Here is a 21,233-nt window from a genome sequence, read left to right as displayed (position 1 = left end):
GTACAATATTCCCTCAAGCTTTCACCTGAAGCCATGTGCTCTAGGCCCCTGTCATCTTAGTTACCCTTCACTGGACCCTGCCCAGATTTTTCAACATCCCTCTAGAAACTGGGAGGGAACTTAATCTGTGAGTCACATACTGAATTGGGCCTGATCTAGCTCAGTGTGAAGTTTGCCTGTTTGTGATGAGAGGACACTGCTAGCTCCCATTTAACTTGTCATCTGTTGTCAGAACTAGGTCTCTTCCAGCAAGAACCAACTCAGACAATTGGTTCCCAGCCTGTACTGACCATCCACATGAGAAACAGGATTTTATTATTCTTGTTGGCCTTCATGGGATTTCTGTTGGTCAAAAAGGTCCCACTAGACTACCATTTGGTGTGTCAATCACTCCTCCTTATTTTGCATCTAAAAATATGAGGATGTATTCTGTCTTATCTTCCACTTGTCACCAGCCACCAAATACCAAACCTGTCACTACCCCTTTGAGCCTGGTGGTCCATACAACATTCAAATCTAATATTCCTTTCATCCAGGGCACAATTCCTCAACTTCCAAACAAGAGCACTGGGGGACAGTGTCAAAAGCCTTACAAAAGCATTTCCTCCTCTCGTCATCCATATTACCTTCTGTGTTGAAATGGCTGACTATCAAATCAAACTTGCTGAGAATGAACTGTCCTTAGTAAACACTGATCCCAATTACCTTCTTGGCCTTCACATGCTCAGAAACAGACTGAGAGTTCATGTCCCATGATCTTCCCAGACACTGCTTCTGAGCTGCTCAGCCTGTAACTCCATGGATCCACTTTCTGATCTTAAAGACATATATAGCATTAGCTTTTTTTTTCCTCCAAAATTATCAGTGACCTTTCTCTATAGCAATGGTTTATCACAGATGATAGACACTTGCCTCACTATCACAGCCAGCTCTTTCACAATCTCTTAGGTAATCCTATCCCACAGAATGGAAAGCTTTCAGCTTTAAATGTTCTTGAACCTATCACTCCTCCACTGTTTGCTGTCCCTCTGCTTCCTCAACTGCGCTGGTATGCAGAGTCTTAGGGTCAGGCTTTGCCTATGAAGACTAAGCAAAAGTGCTAAGTATTTAATCTTATTCCATCTCATGCACCAATAGGATGACCATCCCATTCAACAACAAGCTAAACATTTTCTCTAAATTTCCTTTAGCTGATGGGATCCCTATTTATGTTCCTTGCTAGTTTTAGCTTCAACTGAGCTTTGGCCTTCCTGTCATCACCCCTAAGCAATGTTTATACTCCTCCTTTGATGCCCATCTCTGTTTTCACATTGCTTGTTACAAGCAAAGCTACACTGGGGAAACGTGTGTGCAAAAATATGAGTAATCTACAATGTGGCTCCAAAATGTGTACATTCACTTTCAGACTATCAGTAAAGCAGGCTTATGTAAAAAAAGGTAAGAGTTTAGCTGCTTGTTACTATACAAAGTGAGCTTTTGAAAAGAGCAATTCTAAATTGAGAAAATAACAGGCTATGATCAAATACAGCACCAACATTTCATCTCTTACCTCAGCAACTGGCTTTTCCCATTCCCACATTTTTATAAGCTCCCCAGAAGAAAAGATACTGAAAATGCATTAAAATAGTTGAAGTTTCAAAACACGAAAATACTTAATTCTTTCCTCAAATCAATGCTCATTTGTTATTTAAACAGAGCTATTTTCACTTTCATGAGACCCCTTCAAACACCATGATCCAAGATTTGTGTCTCCTGCAGTGCCAAATCTCTGCCAGATACAACATAATGGATGCCCCAACTGCTACATAAAAGCTACCTATTAAATCTACCTGGGAGACCCGCAGCAGTTTTGGCTTTGCCTGTTGTACCCCAGAGGTGCCTGCACTCTCACCTACCCAATGTTTCATTCCACAGATTAAAAGGCTCACTGTGCTCATCTGCTCTTTTTCTAGGCCTCTGCCTGACATAATACTGCAAATGGCAGAGAGAAAGCTTATTCTAGATTAAATCTGTCACATTAAAGGAACTGTCACTTGACCTCAACAAGCAGTTTGCGTGAAAAATTGGCACACTTTTTACCTGTGTACACATAAGACTATGAACACAGAGAAAATAACATCCCCATGTTTCATTCTTCAGAATTTTTCTTTGCCTCGACAGACTGCTGTGAAGTTTGTGCTCAAAAGCCATCCTAGTAAGTCAGGTCCCCACATCATCTTCATTCATTGAAAGATAAAACAGTTTGCTGATAATTACAATCCATGGATATTCAATGAAGTGCACTGATAATAAAACTAATTTATTCTCAGAAATAAGAGTTATTGAGCCCATATGCTTTATCTTGATACAGTAGATCTTTTAAGTATGTGGGGTTTTTTGCTCTTGCTTGCTTAGGGTTTAGAACTGGCTATTACCAACTTGGTATTTTGAAATTACTGCATTGTTAAAGTCCACTAGCTAAGTCCCAAAATTCTTACAGGGCTAAAACACCTTCTGAACTAAATAATGTTGAGTTTTTATCTAATCACACATTGTAATGCAATGCTTTTGGCCTACCATGATACTGTTAAGACACACAACATATCTTAGTTTATATATATAACTTATCCAAAATATTGCCACCCCATAAGCCTCTGATACATTAGAGCCACAAAACAAAAATATACATAACAGTGAGAAGTTCAGACAAACCAGTGAAGGGACGAAAGGAGCAATGATTCCACCAACACGGGAAAACATGGAGCAGGCACCCATTCCAACATTCCTAAGAAAATATAAATCATTAATCAGTGACATTTGCATGGCAGAAATTCTGACTTTTGAAAAGTACCACTGAGCAAGGAAAAAAATAAGTCTCAGTCATGACCCTGACCACATTAACTGGCAAAGAAATGTCAAATGTAACCAGAAGCATCCCAAGACAGGAATTAAAACATACTTTGTGCTTAAAGAGAAGCAAAAGTCCCCTGCACATTCAGAATTTTAACATACATACGCATACAGAGAGGCAAAAAACGTGTGATTTCAGTTAGCGCATCTTGTCTCTGCCTGAAGCTTTGGCTCAATTCCTTTATCCAAATCAGCAGATTTGCCCACCCACAAAAAACACCACAGTATAGTTCCACTGATGGCTGATCATCAGCAATAATACCTGGTTAAAATATCTATTAAAAATTGCACCCATACTATAGACACTTTTGTCTGCTCTGTAAGCACAAGCACAGGGTACTAGCAAGTGAAACCTCACTGTTGCTTACCTATGGCCTATGAAGCATCAAGTTACTTTTACAAAGCTTATTGACCAATCATCTTCAGCGTTGCTGGTTAAGTAATTATGAATACTTAAAGAGTTGTCTGGTTTATAAAGCACTGAAAGAGTTACAGGTATCAGTCATTAAAAGAAATACCAGCAATACTGCTGTTATCCTCATTAGTGGAGAGAGGGCTGTGAGCATACCAAGCAGCCAAAGAACTATTTTACTGTTATATAAGAATATGATTAGTCTGAAGAGAACACTGCAAATTTGAGGGAAGAGGAAGCAAGAAGAGGATAAGGGAAGAAATTTAGCATGTAAAAAAACAGATAATCATTATATGTAACTGAAAATCTCAAATAAAAAGGTACAGTTAATAGAAACAAGTAAGAGAAGTAAAAGGTGACCAGGTAAGAGAATCAGAAAAACAAAGACCTTAAAATTAGCTTGTGTTACCTGATCACTGTGGGATAAAGTTCTGATGTGTAGATGTAGACAATGTTAAATGCAGCACTGATTGTCAGTTTCCCCAGCAAGGAGAGAGAGCGACTATTCACCACTGCAAACACTCCAGTATCTGACAGAGAAAATGTGACCCTCGTAAGGCTTTTGAGCACTCGAATACACATCCATAATCATTTTAGTTACATAACAGTATGGAGTGAAAAGGAATCTACTGGAGAATCTGCTATGACAGGCAAGCGTTTTTCTATTAAAGGACAGTATTTGTCAGAGGTGATATGTACCTTCAGGAGAACTCTCAAAACCCAAGAGAATCCCAGGGCCTTCTTTTAGGCAGCAATAGCAGAAATCATCCAACATAATCTATATGCTGTGTCTACAGACTTATTACCTTTATCTGCGCAATCAAATTTGTTGAAAGAGGAAAACTCCATGTAACACTGAAAAAATAACTGAAAAAACAGATTTTAAATTCATGGCAAACTTGCTACTGGCCCAAAATTGTTTCCATTCTATTAAATATAATCCAATAGAAAAGACTGGGTTAAATGACTGAACAGTCCCAGACACTAAAGAATGGAACTATTGCTCAATACCACAAAAAGAAACTGAGTTTTCCTCCCCTTGTCCTCAATGTTACAATAAGTGACATCTCTAAAGCATTAAAATCCTGCATTAAGGCTCTACTAGGACATAAAATTTTAGAAATGCAAGATAAAAATCCTATAAACATAGTAAAAGCTGAAACAAACTCAACACTGAGTCTACCACTAATAAAATACTAAACTAGTTCTGTCTGTAAGTTGAAAGAAAATGGATAAATTTTTCAAAAGCAAGCAGGTTTTTTTAGTAATAAGCCTATTTAGTGCCAATTCCATAGTATGATAACATGCTTCTAATATTAGTACTTTGGAAGAAAAACAAAAGACAGGAAGGCACTGTAAAGAACTATACCAAATATCCCATCCACCTCAGTTTTGCCATAACTGCCAGTGCTTATTCACTTACACTAGGCACATCAGACACACATTAAATGCCTACCAAGGAAGGCTACAGCATAAGCCATTACTGCTTTGAACAAGTCACACTTCAGTAGAGAGGTGGTTGCTTCTGGCCAGTTGGCCATTTCACTTCCTAAGGTACTTGGCTCTGGGCTGACTGGCAGTTCAGCCCACAGAGGATTTCCTGAGGTCTCGCAGTTCTATCCTCTGAAGGTCTCTTTCTTTTCACGTGTTATACTTGGACTGATAAGCAAACACTACTTGATGACTGGTACCAGCTTAACCAGAATCTTTCTGAGTTTCTGGGCTCTAGCATCTGAAATACTTTAAAAAAGTGTTACCTATTAGATTTATTGCAATCTAGAGCAACTTATGCATAGTCTCATCATAAATGTTTAATCTTTTTGAATCACACTTCAAATGTTTGAAGCATTTTCTCTCCTTATGACAGGTGTTATACATGCACAAATCTTACAGGCTGAGATGAATTTATGTACCTAGTTTTCAAAGTATTTTGAAATTTGCAATTTTGTTTCTATAATTTTGAAAAACATCCAAGAGTGAAGAAACAAACATCAGTGTGTCTTTACAAAAAAACACAATTCGTTTCACATTTCTTAAAGACCCCTTGCTTCAGAAGATTTTCAGAATGCTCTCCAAACTGTAAGTTATGTGGCCATACTACTAATGCCACAATTACACCAGTCTTGAACATTACAGAGCAGAGAGGAAGAGATGGAAACTTGGCCCAAGATGCAATTCTTAGGATCTTTTGACATTGGTCTTTCACCTGGAGAGATGCATACAAGTTGCATGCGTATTACTTACACTGACCTATCATTTATCTAATGAAGATAATCCCAAAGAATGATGTTTCATGGGGTAAGTCAGAAACACTGGAAAGGAGTGATTGATGTGATCAGAAGTAAAGGGCAGAATCCAAAGACAAAAGTTCAAATCCAAGCCTTTCAAACAAGCTTTCCTTGAGATCTTAGGAAGGTTGCTGCTTATCCTTTTTGCAAGGTAGCTCCTCCGGAGACTTGCATGTGGTACGAGTTTAACCTACTGGCAACCATCAGATTCTTAGGATGTGGGATGCTGTGTCATATACTCCAGAAACAAAAGGAAATATTTACCTTTCTTTTTAGGAAGAAACATGACAATAAGACAAGCCAATCCTCCCAGGAACAGAAATGCACTCAATGTTCGCTTCCGACCAAACCTGATGTGCAAGGATAACAAAGCTTTATTCTGCATTAGATCTGTAGTTTGCAGAGCAATGAGTCCTCTAAATTCGCGTTGCCTCTTTATTTGCAGTCGGAAATTCTGAATGCCAGCTCTCAAATGCTTCCGCTCACACTGTTTTTAAACAAGCTTCTACTGCACTTTTAACAAAATGAGATTCAAGAAGTCTTTATGCAGTGGCTGACAAATTCTAGGATTTTGATTTGCTTCCCATTGTGTGTGCACGTTTGTAAGACTCCTCAGGAGACATGTAGAGAAGAGATTGGGAGGTGAATTCTACAAAAAGTGAAAGACGTTGTCCAGAGTATCATGGCTCAGGAAAAGGCTAAATATCTGCATCAACAGCTCTGCTCACATACTAGTGCACACAGCAGCTATTACACGAAGCCACATGACAGCTGCCGTTTAGTTGCAATAGCTTTGATGTAACAGTGAGAATGGGGACTACAAGAGAGGTGGGGAGAAACGCCACCTTGTGTTAGCATGGAGCCAGCACAGCTAGGTTAGACTGATACAAGAGATCAGCCTCACCTCGAGCCAAATTTAGACGGCTCGTTAATAAGTGAGCTAGTCAGAACAAGTTAAACTGTTATTTGTAATAAAGATATATTAATGGCACTTTCAAAGAAAAAGTCATTTCCCAGGAGAATATAATGAAGTAGTAACATTGAAGCAGGAAGCTCCACACAACAAATATAAGCTAGCAGACACATTGTACAGGAAAGGTATCCTTGAGAAAAATTATAACAAAACAAAACTATGAATGGGATAATAAATTTCATACTTACCATTTTTGGTTAATCAAGTAAATACAGATTGGGTATGCTGGGATTTCTATCAACCCTGAAAGGGCTAAATTGGCATAAATACTTCCACCTAAGTCACCCACATTAAGGGTAAGACCATAGTAAACCAAGCTGCAAACAAACCTGCAAAAGACAGAAAAAGTAAAATCAGAGCTGCTGCTTTGCCTACCACATCAAAGCACCAGCCTGGCACAATATACTACAAACTATATTTAGTGTTTCAGAAAATAGGTCTAAAATGTTTCTCTGCAAGTATGTGATGCTTTCTAAGTAAAGAAACAATTTCGCCTCTGCACATACCCAATTCCTGACTTACTCAGTTATACTTAAGACTACATTTAAGCATAACCAGAATAAAGTTAAAATATGACCATAATTATATTATTTGACTTGAGAAATGATCCTTTTTGTTTTTATCAGGTTTCACTTTAGTCCACACTTCTCCAATTGTTTGTAAACCCTTTCTTAAACAGTTCAGATGACACTTCTGCCTTCTTTTAACTTCTAGCGCCTAGTCCAGTTTTATTCACTCTCCAATTCTGATTTCTTACTTTTCTTTTATAACCCTGACTGGCTGTCATCTTTACAGAGAGGAATGGAATGGGTCACCAATTCATTCTGCAGGAAATCAGCAATTCTCATTTAAGGAACAGAAAAATCAATTATTCTGCAGTAAGCATTTGGAAAAGCAACAGGAAAACAGCTCTATGTTGTCTGCTGACAAAATAATGCCATTTGGTTTCTTCATAATCAATACATCTTCCCCAAATATATGCATTAGAAAATCAACTCTATGAACAATAATGCCAGAGGATTCACATATGTCATACATAAGGTTTATTTCAAAATGGCAGCAAAAGACCTCAGGGCTAGCAGATCTATCTGAAACAAAAATAGGCACTTTGACAGTTAAATTTCTGCTAGTGACTAGAGGTAGTTCCTGCTCCTTACTACAACAACTGCTAGCACTGGCAGCACTTTCTCTTAAGAAAATAAACTTATTAGACAAGGTAGGCCACCCACCTGCTCATGGGCTCCTTACACACAAACCAAAGAACAATCCATGTGACCAAATACTGACACATAGCACTGGGCCAAAGAAGAGGACAGCACGACTAATCTCAGCAGCCTTTGAGAGTCAGAAGGAAGAGATAGTTCTCAACTATTTTGAGCCTCAAGAAGCATGACAGAAATACAAAGATAAAACACCTCAGAACTAGATTGCAAAAATGGCGTCACATTAGAAAAGCAATAAGGAAATACTATAATACAAGGATCCTTTTTAGGTACAGTGTCCCTAATAACACAGACTGAGACTAAGTACAACCTGCAGGATAAGCCAATTATCAGCAACATTTTCTCTCAAAGACTTCAAGCACAGCTGGGCCTACAAAGTATTTCAAGTACCAGGTAAACATCATGATCAAGGTGCGTCCCAAGAGAATCTTGTATCGGAACAGATCTAAGAAGCTGCCAGCCTCTCTGGAGCTCCTCTCTGCTGGGAGTTTTAATGAAAAAGTGCACTTCTGCTTGCGGTTCCTCTTTGCAATGAGGTAGAGAGCATCTTCTGCTTCATTCAGCCGGCCTTGTGAATAGAGCCAGCGAGGGGACTCTGGAATGAATCTGAAACACACATACACAGACAGCTTTAGGGCTTTTCTCTTCTATGAGGCTGGACTTGTCTATGGAAATAAGGCTGAACATGCATCTCAGCATAACAGATTTTTTTTCAAACAACCCTTCAGGGATAGAATTCACTTATGGAAACAGAGACAAAGCATAATGAAAGGAAAGGGAACAGAAGTCATAATTTAGATATCAAGAAATTACATTGAGTATATACTATAACTTGTAGTAGTGTGTGTGTATACGTATCATTAGGACTCTCTCTTAGGAGAATTCAGAATTAAGGAGGCACCACATTACTAAAAGTAACCACAGGATATTTTTGTAACAATAACCAGTTGTTTTCTGTTCCTCATTTTCCAACTTTTTCCCAAATTCTGTCCCGTAGACAGGAAGGCAGAGGCTGTGCAAAGGTCATGCTCTTTCTCCCCCTGTCCACTGTTCACTTGATAGGTCTATCTTCTTCTATCACTTTCAGATTCCCAGAACTGATTTAAACTTCTGGTGAAAGACTAAACTTTAAGATTTTTGCCTCTGACCAGAAGTGTCTTTTTTCCTTTAAATTTAAAAGGAAAGTGATTCTGTGCTTTTATAAAAGACAAGACCTCAGAATGGAACACATTTTCTTCCCCATGATAAAAAATACTGCAGAGTAATTTTTAAGCAACATGGGAGAGAGGCAGTGTGAAATTTGGAATAAAAAAAAAATCCTTTCTTACAGTAAGATAGGCCTCTGAGCACAGCTCTGAAGTCCCAAGCATAAAGCACTTAAAATTGTACACATCAATCTTAAACTGAAATTTTTTTTCCAAAGGCCTCAAACACCACTAACTTTTGAAATATCAGAAGTGTCACCTCTGCTTTTCACCTCACGAACAACCTTTAAGACCTTTCCTTGAGTTCTGATGCTTATTTTGAAAGGGTGTTTTGACTCTTAATAGCGAGCTTTATTCAAAAAGTTAGTTACTGAAGTTAAATAAATGTTGGAAGGAAAAAAGCCTGAAGTTTAAACAGCAGCTGAAGTTATTTTCTTCTTTCGGTTACTGAGATTTTGCTGTCAGGTAGTACATAAGAGCAGCACATTGCACCATATGGCTTTCAGTGCTGAAGTCCACAAACACAAACCCCCTACTATCTTAATAAAGAAGCCTTCTTCCTATTCTTTCCTAATCACACTTGAAAAATAAAAGGAAGCTGCCTATTTTTTCTTTTGCATGTCACCTTTAAGACTGTACATGCAAGCAATTTTGATGCTGTTCCTTCTGTGTAAGCACAGTTATAAGAGAAACAATGTTATCACATAACCTCAAAAACATTTCTGTATCTTTTAACATGTATACATAGCATCTTGTGGCACATCAGACAACGGTTTAGATCGTCTATACACCAGTTAAAGAATAGGATGTGCTTCTACACCACTCTAGAGATTCTTCCCATCTACAGTAACAAAGTATATACAATACAATGTACACTTACATATTCAAATTCTGCAGCACTGCTATTTAAAGAAAGCACATAACATGGGGTGGTAGAGTTTGAGAGAAATACCTTAGTTACACCATTTCATATCATCATAGAAAAGCACCTTGACTTGGTTGTTTGGTTTGTTCGTTGGGTTTTTTTGTTTGGTTTAGGTTTTTTTTTTCTCCTTTTCTTAATTTTTGACATGTTTCTTGATGAAACTTAGTTTGCAAAATAACTTACAGAGAGAGAAGAAAGACGACTGTTCCTTCCAGGTTAACCACAACAGCCAGAGTCCTCCAGGAACGAATGAAGTAGCCTAATAAAGCATACTGGGCAATTCCCACAGCAAAGAACAAGCCACCAATAGATCCTAACATACAATTAAAACACAAAATATTATCACTCCTTTAAAGAACATTATTAACTCTCAACACATAGGATCAGACAGAAACTAACACTTCATTAAGAAAAATCCACTCAGCAATACAGGCAAAACCACAGCTATTTGACCAAAGAACTTTCTGTCCTTCACCCAAGCAGGGCAGAAGTATTACATCTAATTGCAAAAATCAATACAAGTCCACAAAGCACCATTCTATATCCTCCTCACCCAAAGTCCCATGAACAATCAAGTCTTGTAATTCCAAATTTAAGTATGTTTCAGCTATCTATGTGTAAAAATAAGTATGACAAGCCATTGCAAAACTGGTATTTTTAGGAATATATAGTATCGATTTGTAGCACTCATGATTTGCAAGATACCCTGTTTTGAAACAATCTCAGAATAGCAATTCTTTGGCACTTGTCACAAGACTAGTCAGGCCCCAGAGCTAGAATGGTACAGTTTATATACATCATATCTGAAGGACAGCTTCAACACTAGCAACCAAGACAGTTAAGTTAGCCAGACTGTATCTTTTGTTCTAAGTTCTAAGGTTGATTACCACGAGACAACTTTTTTTTTTTTTTAACATATAAACTATAGCTGTCCCAATATAAAAACACTTTTGATTTCTTTGAGAACTGCCAGGAATGAAAGAAATTATATTTAGCATACAAACACTAAACTCCGTTTCGCAGAGTCCAAAATTCTGATGGATACAGCTCCGCTATCATGAACCTTGGATGAGTATTTAGCCATGTAACATTCACAGGGGATGTTTCAACTGGACCTTTGTCAACTTGAGCAATGCAGAAATCTGAATGGCCCCAAATCATCTACTGCACTTGCCTAAGGTTCATATTAAACAAAGCAGGGCTCAAAGACTGCAGTCACACATACCCTCAAGCAACTGCTACAGTGTTAGCTTTGGTGTATCTCAAGTAGTGTACAAGACTGAAATCTATGAATTCTGACAATAAAGACACTGACACTCAAACTTTACCTGCTAATGCCCAGTAGGCAGTACCTACACACTCATTCAGCAGAACAAAGGCCACCAGTGACATCCCACCATTCATCATCCCTACCAAGAAGCGAGAGATAGCGAAGAATTCATAGGAGGGTGAGAATCCATTTGCAATGGCAAACAAGATGTCCAGGGCAAAACCTGGAAAACAAGGCAAAAGGTTTCATTTCAGAAGAGCATCTAAAGAAAACCAGAAGCATTTATCAGTATCTTTACTTGAGGTTCAGTGGCTTCTGCCCTAAGTAATCATACAGTCAACAACTATAACACACTGCTACATACCACAGGTTTGGGCAGAAATTACAGTACCTAAAGTCAGTATCAAAGGGGGGACACAAAAAGAGTGGGTTTTGATACATGATTTGCAGTACTAAACCTTCAAATTCAGTTCATGGCAGACAATTTTTTCATGCACTTAGAAGTACTGCGTGGCTCCAGTTAAAATTGCTTGATATTTATCCCCATACAGAAGCCACAGATTAAATATCACCAAATATTTCCCCTCACTCTTGGAAAGCAGGCCGTACAAGCTAGAGAAATTTTACCAGGGGACAGTACATGGGGATTTTGCACTGCATAGCATGCCCACCTTTTTCTGCTTTGAGTGAGGTTGTTCCTTTAAAAAAAAAAGAATCTATTTTTTAATTCTGCATGCTCATCTATAGACACACAACTTTATAAATACATAGACAAAACACGAAGTTCCAAATGTTGTTTGATCTGGGGACAGTAAAAAAGCTTATGAGCTTTAAAACCCAATGAGGATCACAAATACAGAAAAATTAAATCACACAGATAGGAGATAAAAGAAGCAACAAATTCCTAGCAGGTTATACATGCAAGAACATTCCTAACAAATTACTAGAAATATTAATTGCAACCTGTGGAGATCCCATGAGCATGACATGCATGACTAAGCCCTTATGGTATAATTCCTAAATCTAGAACACCTTGACTGAACAGTCAAATATTAGTTTCTTGTCCCTACTCATGTTGCTGAAGTACACTGGAAGGACAAAAGAAGAGAGTCACAGCACATTATTCACTGCTGCGTATCAAGCTCTCACCAGAAACCAAGTTCTTGTCACTGATCTTCAGAGACACAACACTGCCACTTGATTTATTTTGTTAGGTGGCAGCAGTTACCTGTTTACCTGTGAGATAAACTTTCTTCCTCCCGAAACGATCTGAGAGCTGGCCGAAGGAGATTGCTCCAACAAACACACCACTGAAGTAGAAAGAACTGGCAGCACTGACTTTGTACGATGTGTTGCCAATTAAAAACCACTGGATGGAGGGGAAAAAAAGGAAAATTAACCAGAATCCAAGCAGTTCATCAGCAGCTAATAGTTGGAGGGGGATGACACATACTTTAAGGAAGATCAAACTTTGCATAAGTCTCCTAAGCATCACATTCAGTCAGTTATCAGATAATCACCAAAACAACTGCTAACTCCCAGACGCACTGGGTAGTACTACCCAGGACTATGTAACCATTTGCAATTGCAAAACCACTACGTGGTTTATGTCCGAAGATAATCCTGCATACGCCCCTCCTAACAAACCATCTTGTCACTGAGAAACACTTCAGTAGCATTAGACATGTTTTTCTGGTATTGCAAATATTCATTTTTTTTTTTTGCAGTCAGTACTTTGTGTCATTTCCAGTTCTTCTCAGTTCCAAATACAAACCTGATCTTCACATGTTTGATTCTTACACACCTGATATCTCAGGTTGAACCTGGCAGGAAGTTCTTTGTCCCACAAAGCTGTAGAATGAAAATATGCCATGCTCTCACTGTTCAAAAGTTATTTCCTTTTGTATTTTAAAGACTCCACATCATCTTTTTTCTACTCCTCTTGCATCTTGAGATAATGTTTCCTCTTAGTGACACCTAACTTTCCTTCCTGTGCTGGTAAACTGGTGATTATGTCATTACCCCTGCAATAACACTCTAATCTTCTCAGAATCTTCTCTTCCTCTACCAAAACCCCATTAGATATTCTTTGTAGCAAAGCTTGTATTATTTCAAAGCTCAGTTATAAACTACCTCACCATGAGAACAGAGCCATGCAATTAAACCTCACCAAGATTAGGGAGCTAACAAAACAAAATCATTCAGAAGCTCCAAGAAAATAACTTGCTTACTCTCAGTGTATGTTTCATTTTGAATTGTCACTTTAATGGTGAGGTGTTTACTGATATGGTAGGTAATGTGCCCATAAAGCATAAAGACTGACAAAATTCAATTTTGTGGTCCATGTGACCACAAACCAGCTTTTGAAGCTTCTCTAGAATTTAAAAATAATTCCCAGAAAAATGCATTTGTATAATAATGGCACATGAGATTGATTTTATCTTGAAATAACATGATCAGTTCATTTACTAAGAGCTACAAGAATCATGTCCTAACTTTTGGTATAAAAATTAAAAGAGCTGCCAGCACTGAAACTCAGTGACATCAGATGTTTTCTGAATCATTCAGGGATTAAGGGATAACTCGGTTGTGAAGCAAAATTTGTTCTGCAAATTGATCTGAACACCTAAAAAGCCCTTTAAAGGGCTCAAGGCTTTTCTCTTCTACATAAAGCATGTTACATAGCTTGACATTCATAAATCAAGGGTTTTTTTTTTTTTACATCAGAGTATTTTTCAGTGTAAATTTGCAATGGTCATGCTGTTAGTAAGTGATGCCACAAGATAAGCATGAAAAACAACCTCATCAAATGTAGAAAAAGCTTCTTTACACATCAGTAATGAAATTAGACAGTGATAGATATTCCTCAAATAAGAGATATCACTAAAATCTTTGTATTTAGCACATAACTTCCAAACATATCACATTTTCAGCTCACAAATTTTAGAAAAAAACCCTGTATTTTAACAACGGAAACCATGGGAGTCAACAAGATTTTACTTCTTAGTAAAGGGCCATGTATGTATGTTAAAGAACTTGTGTGTACGTTAAAGCAGAATCTACACAAGTTGCCTTTTTTTAATTTTGTATTTTTCAAGCAAACTTTGTTCTTTGCCTGCATTTCTTATCTATGCAACTAAAATGCATAAGACTCTTTATAAAATTTATGTGCCAGGCTCTACAAACATGCCTGACTTGTCATGTCTAAGAGAATAAAAGATTCTTGGATAAAAAAAGATTCTTGGATAAATTAAAACGCAAAAAACCAAAAAGCCCAGAGAAAGTTTGAAAACCTTACTGAGCTTTAAATACTGCTTAAAAAATCCATTGTCCATTAGGATTTTAATTTAAATAGTGGCATAAGTACTCATATCCTCTTTATTACCCGAATAAGAAGCAAGGCCTGTTGTACACAACCACTTGGTACTATTCTAAAGCCAGCAGTTTTTATTAATATGTTCATAACCAATAAAATTAAGTGCTTTACAGGACTAATTCAGATAGCATTAATGCTTCTGGACAATAGCCATGAATTATCAAGTGGTACTACACTTGACTCAACTGTATAGCTCTAAATTCAGGTCTTGTAACAGATGCACTTAGATAGGGCTCTTGCACAGAACAATTTGACATTAATAGATACTGAAGGGCCCAGGAAGGGCAGGTGTTGCACACATCAGCATGGAGTCTGTAATCATTTCTGTAGGGACTGTGGCTAGACCATGAAAGAAGACACTTACAAAACACATAGGCCACTCCAATAAAGCTAAAGCTTCTTTTGGGATAGAATAGGGGGAGTTGCTTTGTCCACCTGATTCCCCACTGCCCATGCCTTGTCTCATATCTGGAGTTGCAAAGACTGCAGAAGCCAATTCTTCTCTGGTTCCTCCAATTCTTGCTAACTGCATGATGGATGCACTACAAGCATTTGCCTGTAGCAAGGGAATCACAAGAGGTGGCCAGAAAGAGCTTAGGGTCCATAAAGAATTTTGAGCACGTTAATACAATGAATAACATGATTCCAGCTCAATTGTGGAACCAGACTACAGGATCCAATACATAACTGCCACACAGAAAAGGTGGGAAGTTTTAGAGCAGAACTTTGGTCAAGATCTGCATAGCAAAATAAAGATATTTCTTGTTGCCTTATAAAGATATTAATAGATTACCTGTTCTCTACCTAGAGGTAGCACCCGTGTAATTTGCTAATCAAAACATGCATTAATACAGAAGAAAGAAGCAGCACAACCAGCCCCCTGCAACTGACCCAGTAAGATACACTACTCCCACATGAGGCAGCAAAACACATTTCAGACTTACCTCCGAGACTATTGAGGTGAAGCTGCTGCTGAAGTGTACGTGCTTATGCACCTCGCTGCCATTGGCGTTCAGAAGCCATTCCCCAAAAGCTCTCTGCTCACTCGCTGACTGGTTGCTATGGCTCTGATTAGCAGAAAGCTCTTGGAGATCCCAGTGGTAGGGAGGAGTTGCACCCACCAATGCGATGAGGATGGCTTCAGTGGCCACATAGAGCTGGCATGAAAGAAAAAAAAAAAAAAAAAAAACACCAAGGATGCTAAACATACATCCAAGCAATGTTTCCTTTGCAGTTGGATCAAATCAATACTAAAAAATATTCCTATTTTATATTCACTCTCTACCACTACAAGATGCTATGTATAGCCCCCATCTAGCAAATATCACACACTAAAGAACCACAGCTTCAACATGATGGTTCTTGAACTTCTAATCTGTTTATTATTTTAGAGAAAAGAAGTTCTTCCAACACCCTTCCCTCAGAGGCCCCCAACTCCCACATATAGCAAGTATACCTCTTGGATGCATGAGAAGTTGTTAGCACTACTAAGGAGACAAAATAAAACTACTCTTTAATGCAAGTATATTACTCTATTATATCCCCTCCTTCCACCTGTGTTGGTCATTCCTCTAATTTGGTATTTGGAAGAGATATCCTCCTCACTATTTCATATCTAATCTTTCCTAGTTTTACCAAAATTAATTCTTTCCTATTTTTCAATCTTCTTTGAACCTGTTTTACTCTTAAAAAAGAAAAAAAAAAGGCACACATGCAAATGTACATATGCATTTTTTATACATTGACACAATTATATAGACATACAAGGTCTAAATACAGTGATTAACAGCTAGCTTTGTTTAGGAAAGAATAAATAAAACTACTGGAAACCCAGACATTTCAAGCCTGGTCCAGAGCTGGGTCACTGCTGCTTGCTCATAAGAGCATTCACAGGCCACTGCTTTAACAGTCTACATTACAACTCCATCTTAAAAACCAGTGGTTTTAGACCTGTTTGAACATAGAAGCGTCACGAGTTCTCCAACAGAAAGCAGATAAAGTCTTGTGAGAGAAAAGAGGAGTTGCTGGTAACAACACAAAGCCCCCCATCCGTCTGATTAAAACTGCCTCTTGTCTCAAGGTCTCACTGAAGAGCTGTACTCAGCACAGTAGCTCCTGACCAAAAAAAAAAAAAAAAAAGAGGATCCCATTGTTTCTCCTGCCTACTACCTCCATAAAAAACCCAACCTCAGCCATACCACTCCATTCCTCAAACCTTGCTTCATTCTTGCTCTGCTTCCAGCACTTTCTCCATAGGTTTTTGGGAAGAATGTACCTGCAGGAAGTGTTCTCACAGAAGGCTGCTACACAAATAATACTCAGAACTGGGAAGACCATAAATAGGCACAAAAAAAAGAAGTCTGAGGACTGAATTCTGATGCAAGCAACACCAGGTAATCCTATTCTGTTTTGTGTAACAGCTGAGCGGTCAGACTTACACCCAGATCTAAGTGAGAATTAATACTGAATCAACACAGAGATCCCTCAGTTATTACCTGAAAGCGTTTTCACTCCATCAGCTCCTTTTTTCATTCTACATAAACTGCTACTGTAGCGGCAGAAGGTAATTTTTTTTAAAAAATCCTTCTGTTTCCCTTTTTTAATGTAAAATTATTGAATATCAAAAGGAATTTGGAAGAAAAACCACAATCTGTTAACTATGCTATTATTTAAGCTAAAGAACAACTTCTAGACAGACAACGATGAAGAGTAAGGGACCTCATCTGGGAAAGAAGGCGATAACTAAGATTACATGGGGAAAGAGGTGTTAAAAAGCTACAGCCATGTTACTAGGGGTGTGGATACGGTACTCAAAACCAGTCTGAAATTACTGAGAAATGAGAATTGCAGGTCATGATCTGTGGTACATCCTTCTACTCTGACTTGCTCAGACAATTCCGTATCAGGACTAAGTGAAAACATCCTTGCTTTCATCCTGTGAAATAAGCATATTTTTGAAGCATTTAATGAAATCCTCAAGGCATTTGGTTTAGAGAAAGAAACCATAACACTTTTTGGTTTTGCTCTAGGTGAAACACACCCCTGCTACAGAAAACTAAATCAAAAAATAAGTGATTACAGGCACACAAAGAAACACTACAGGTATTTTTTTCAGTAGAAAAATTCAGCCTTAAGCATCCTAGTGGCTGCAGCAAGCAAGGGTATAACAAAGACAAACACTTTCAATTGATCTGTTGAATCAGAAAAAAGTACGAAGATGGAGATAAGTTTTGATGTTATCAAATAGTATTGTTCTATATTCAAGTTCACCAGAGTCACAGCTGACGCAAGACTTTTTCCTAGTGATCACCTGCCTTGTACTTTGGGTTACAGGTATGTAAACCCTCTTCAACTCATTGAAAAAACAAAACCCACAAAACACCCCCCAAAATTCATTTACAATTCTAGAGACCAGAAGCATTTTCTAGAAGTTGCCTTTAGAGTTTGCTTTGTCATGTTTTTAACTTAAAGGAATTCAAAATACAGTTTTTAACATTCAAGTAAGAGGCAGGAGTTTGTTAATGAATCTGGAGATTTCCCCCCTTAGGAGTTCTAAATGCTTGCACTTAGCAGTAACATAGTTGTGTATACTGGTGATCAATATAAAATGCTATCACATCAAATAAAAATATAACAACTTCATAAGGTATAAAAAGGCTATATTATATGCACCATGGCAAAGCCCTTCATTTTTCATTTGTTCTAGACCCCACGTCAAGTCAAATTTATATCATTTAATGTATACCTTCTATTCATAAAACATTTTAATTGGTTCTATGTGGATGTTAACAGTTCCCTACTGAATTCCCTGCACTGATCTGTATTAATCAAGATGAATACTAAGCACAGGGGGAAGAGGCAGCAGCTCATAGTCACTGATGATGAAATGCTGTTTTGTTAGTTTGGTTTAAGTTTCTCCTGTTCATTTATATTCTCTGTAGGTTAAAATTTTATAGTCTAAATTAGAAGTATGCTGTAAGAAGATTTATTAAAAGACAACATCTTAATAACCTGTAAACTTTCACTTTCTCTGCTAAGTAGAAGGAATTTTAGTTAGCCATTTATAGCTATTTCATTAACAAGTTTTGAAGTTAACTCAAAATTAACATTGAAATTAGTATTAATAGAAATTCCTAGAATGTCTTGACCTGCTTTCTTTGTGTTCATTTGAATAATGAAAGAAAAATGTAGAATCTCTAATAAGACTAGCAAGGGAAGAAGAACTTGGTTTCATTTGTATATAATGGAAACACACACATAATTTAAGAAACTGTTTTAGACCTTGTAATTTGCCCATTATGAAGCACAAACGAAAAACAAAAGCAAGGCTTAAATTCTACTAAGAAGTGCTTTCAACCATTTTAATCAGCTCATCAGCAAATTCACAACCAGCCTGGTCATTCTAGACAAGTATCAGCTGAAGCATTCACTGCTGAACAAAATAATGCGTAAGCCACTAACTTCTGACCTTTCAAATACAGAAACATTAAAGCTGCACCTTGAGGAAAAAACAAAAATTAAGGAAGAGCAATGAGTGACCTTGCTCTTGTAGAAGCCTATGACAAAGAGATGGTTACATTTTAGGATTAGAGTAATTTCTCCTGAACCCCTGAGAAGCAGCTGAAAAGCTGGAGGCCCACCTTATGTTTGAAAGTCTGATGATCTCATCTGCTCAGAGTTATTCTGAAAGGATGATTTGCCTTCAAATTCACATGATCCACCCCCCCCCCCAACTCTTACATAGAAAAGCCCTAAAATTACTATCTGCTACTGACAATGCACTCTTCTACCAAAAGTATCTTTCACCTCTTGTAGCATAATAAGGAGGAGAACACCGTAAAACAGAAGGAAAGGTTGTTCTAGTTACAAAACAGAGTCACCATGTGCAGAAGAACACTGCAATCTCTCAGACAGTTAATGACCCCAGCCCCATTCCTCATGAAGAATGTAACCACTGTTATTACCGCTGCCATGACAGAGTGGACACATATTTTGAAAGTACTTAGACTTTCTGGAGGGAAACAGAGAAAACCTACCCAATTGAGAGTTTTTCAACCTTAAAAGGCAGGCCTCCAGAATCCACAGAAAAGCCAGTCTGTCCAAACCCATACATAACTTTATTCTATAAATCCTTCAACAACTACATTGAAATATTACACTGTACAGCAAACCACAACTCAGAGCCTTGTTTCCTACAGGTTTGTGGAAAGTGACCCCTTAGCTTCCCCTTCTCTGTTCCAAACATCCAAAAGACACACATCTCAACTCTGTTTCATGCTCAGCATAATTTTGGTGGACAATGGCAGTGGTAGGGGTTTGGTGCTCCTTCTTCTCGTACTGCCACAGCCAGCACCTGCACCTCCAATTAGTCAAGTCCCAAAGAGCATGCACACAGACAAGGCCTGCTTTGCTTGCCATCAGCCCAGGCAAACCTTTGAGCCTCAAGAGCAAGTAAATTCCATTGTACAGGTTTCCTGCAAAGATAGTCCAAATAGTAGCCAACTCCTTTGTACGTACCTCTGCCTAACAAGGCCACTGTAACACTGCACATGCCTCACACCTGTACTGTTGCCTATCTTACAATGATTTATCAGTTATAGCCTTGGTGACAGGACTGCAGGATGCATATCTGGGCTCTCACCTCCTCAGCTCAAGTTTCTTTAATAATTATTTTGTAGTAGAAAATGAACCCACCCTTTTTCTGCCAACACAAGTGATCTTTACCAGCAAAATTTAGTGAAGTGCTTTCAGCTCTGCACTTTTTTCACTAGTGCCATCCTAGAGATCCAGTATTTCTAGGTAACTTGATACCATTTTAGATTTCTCAGTTATTGTTAACAAACACAAGACAGAGGGTATGCCAGAGTCTGCTTGTAACATGAGAACAAAACAGAGGGTGGAATGCAGACTGTGACAAAGGAAAGTCAAAACTGAGTTCCGCAAAGGGTTCTCCAAGAACAAAACAATATTCCTCACACAAGATCACATAAGTGAGTTTAAGACTGAATACGCATACTTCATTAAACTGTGCCAATAGCATTAGATTCTTCCCAAACACCAGAATAAACAAATAAGAAAACAAAAGACTGGTTGCTATTACTTCCTGCAAGCCGGATTTCTCCACAGTGCTATAAATACAGATAATGAGTTTGCTGTTAAGAAGTCAGCTGCCAGTCTTGTACTGAAGCAAAATCTTGCAAGACAACTATCTATATGGTTTACTGCAGGACAGATGAAACAACTTACAGGATTGAAAAGAGCTCAGGAGGATCCCTCTGCTGTGGTACATCAGTCTCTTGACTAAATTAACACTTGGTGTGCTACCTACCACAGAGGCATTAAAAATTACCACAAATACATTTTTTTTCCTTCAAAATAACACAGAACATACAGGCAATGCACATGATACGAAGACGACCTGGAATTTGGTAGAGGCCTAGAAAGAAGCAGCAGGTGCTACAATGCTCCTGGAATGTTATAAAGGTCACCACCCTGAAAAAAACAGCTTACAGACTTGCCCTACAAAACATCAAGTTCAATGACAGAAATTAACAGAAGCTTTTTTGCTTATGTTCAAACATGTATGTTTAAACAGCACAGCAGCCAACTGCATGCTGGTAGACTGAAAACCATGAATCCAGAACTGCTTCAGGCAGTGTAGCCTAAAGCATT

The 21,233-nt window shown here is 38.1% G+C and overlaps 1 protein-coding gene across 2 annotated transcripts in view; it reads right to left on the bottom strand.

The window, feature by feature from the left end:
- Positions 1 to 21,233, bottom strand: part of SLC22A15 (solute carrier family 22 member 15) — a 35,226-nt gene that overhangs the window by 5,008 nt on the left and 8,985 nt on the right. For both annotated transcript variants that reach the window (XM_009639089.2, XM_035894592.1), the window contains exons 2-10: positions 15,506 to 15,718; positions 12,422 to 12,554; positions 11,244 to 11,408; positions 10,099 to 10,228; positions 8,176 to 8,391; positions 6,751 to 6,891; positions 5,854 to 5,939; positions 3,711 to 3,831; positions 2,692 to 2,764 (exon numbers count right to left, since the gene is read on the bottom strand). In XM_009639089.2, the coding sequence (XP_009637384.1) occupies positions 2,692 to 2,764; positions 3,711 to 3,831; positions 5,854 to 5,939; positions 6,751 to 6,891; positions 8,176 to 8,391; positions 10,099 to 10,228; positions 11,244 to 11,408; positions 12,422 to 12,554; positions 15,506 to 15,718 (1,278 nt within the window). The remainder of the gene's footprint in view (positions 1 to 2,691; positions 2,765 to 3,710; positions 3,832 to 5,853; positions 5,940 to 6,750; positions 6,892 to 8,175; positions 8,392 to 10,098; positions 10,229 to 11,243; positions 11,409 to 12,421; positions 12,555 to 15,505; positions 15,719 to 21,233) is intronic.

This window comes from Egretta garzetta, unplaced genomic scaffold (assembly GCF_000687185.1).
Source record: "Egretta garzetta isolate BGI_Z169 unplaced genomic scaffold, ASM68718v1 scaffold85, whole genome shotgun sequence".
Taxonomy (NCBI): domain Eukaryota; kingdom Metazoa; phylum Chordata; class Aves; order Pelecaniformes; family Ardeidae; genus Egretta; species Egretta garzetta.
Note: the sequence above shows the minus strand (reverse complement) of the source record. Positions and strands in the feature narration are given on the sequence as shown.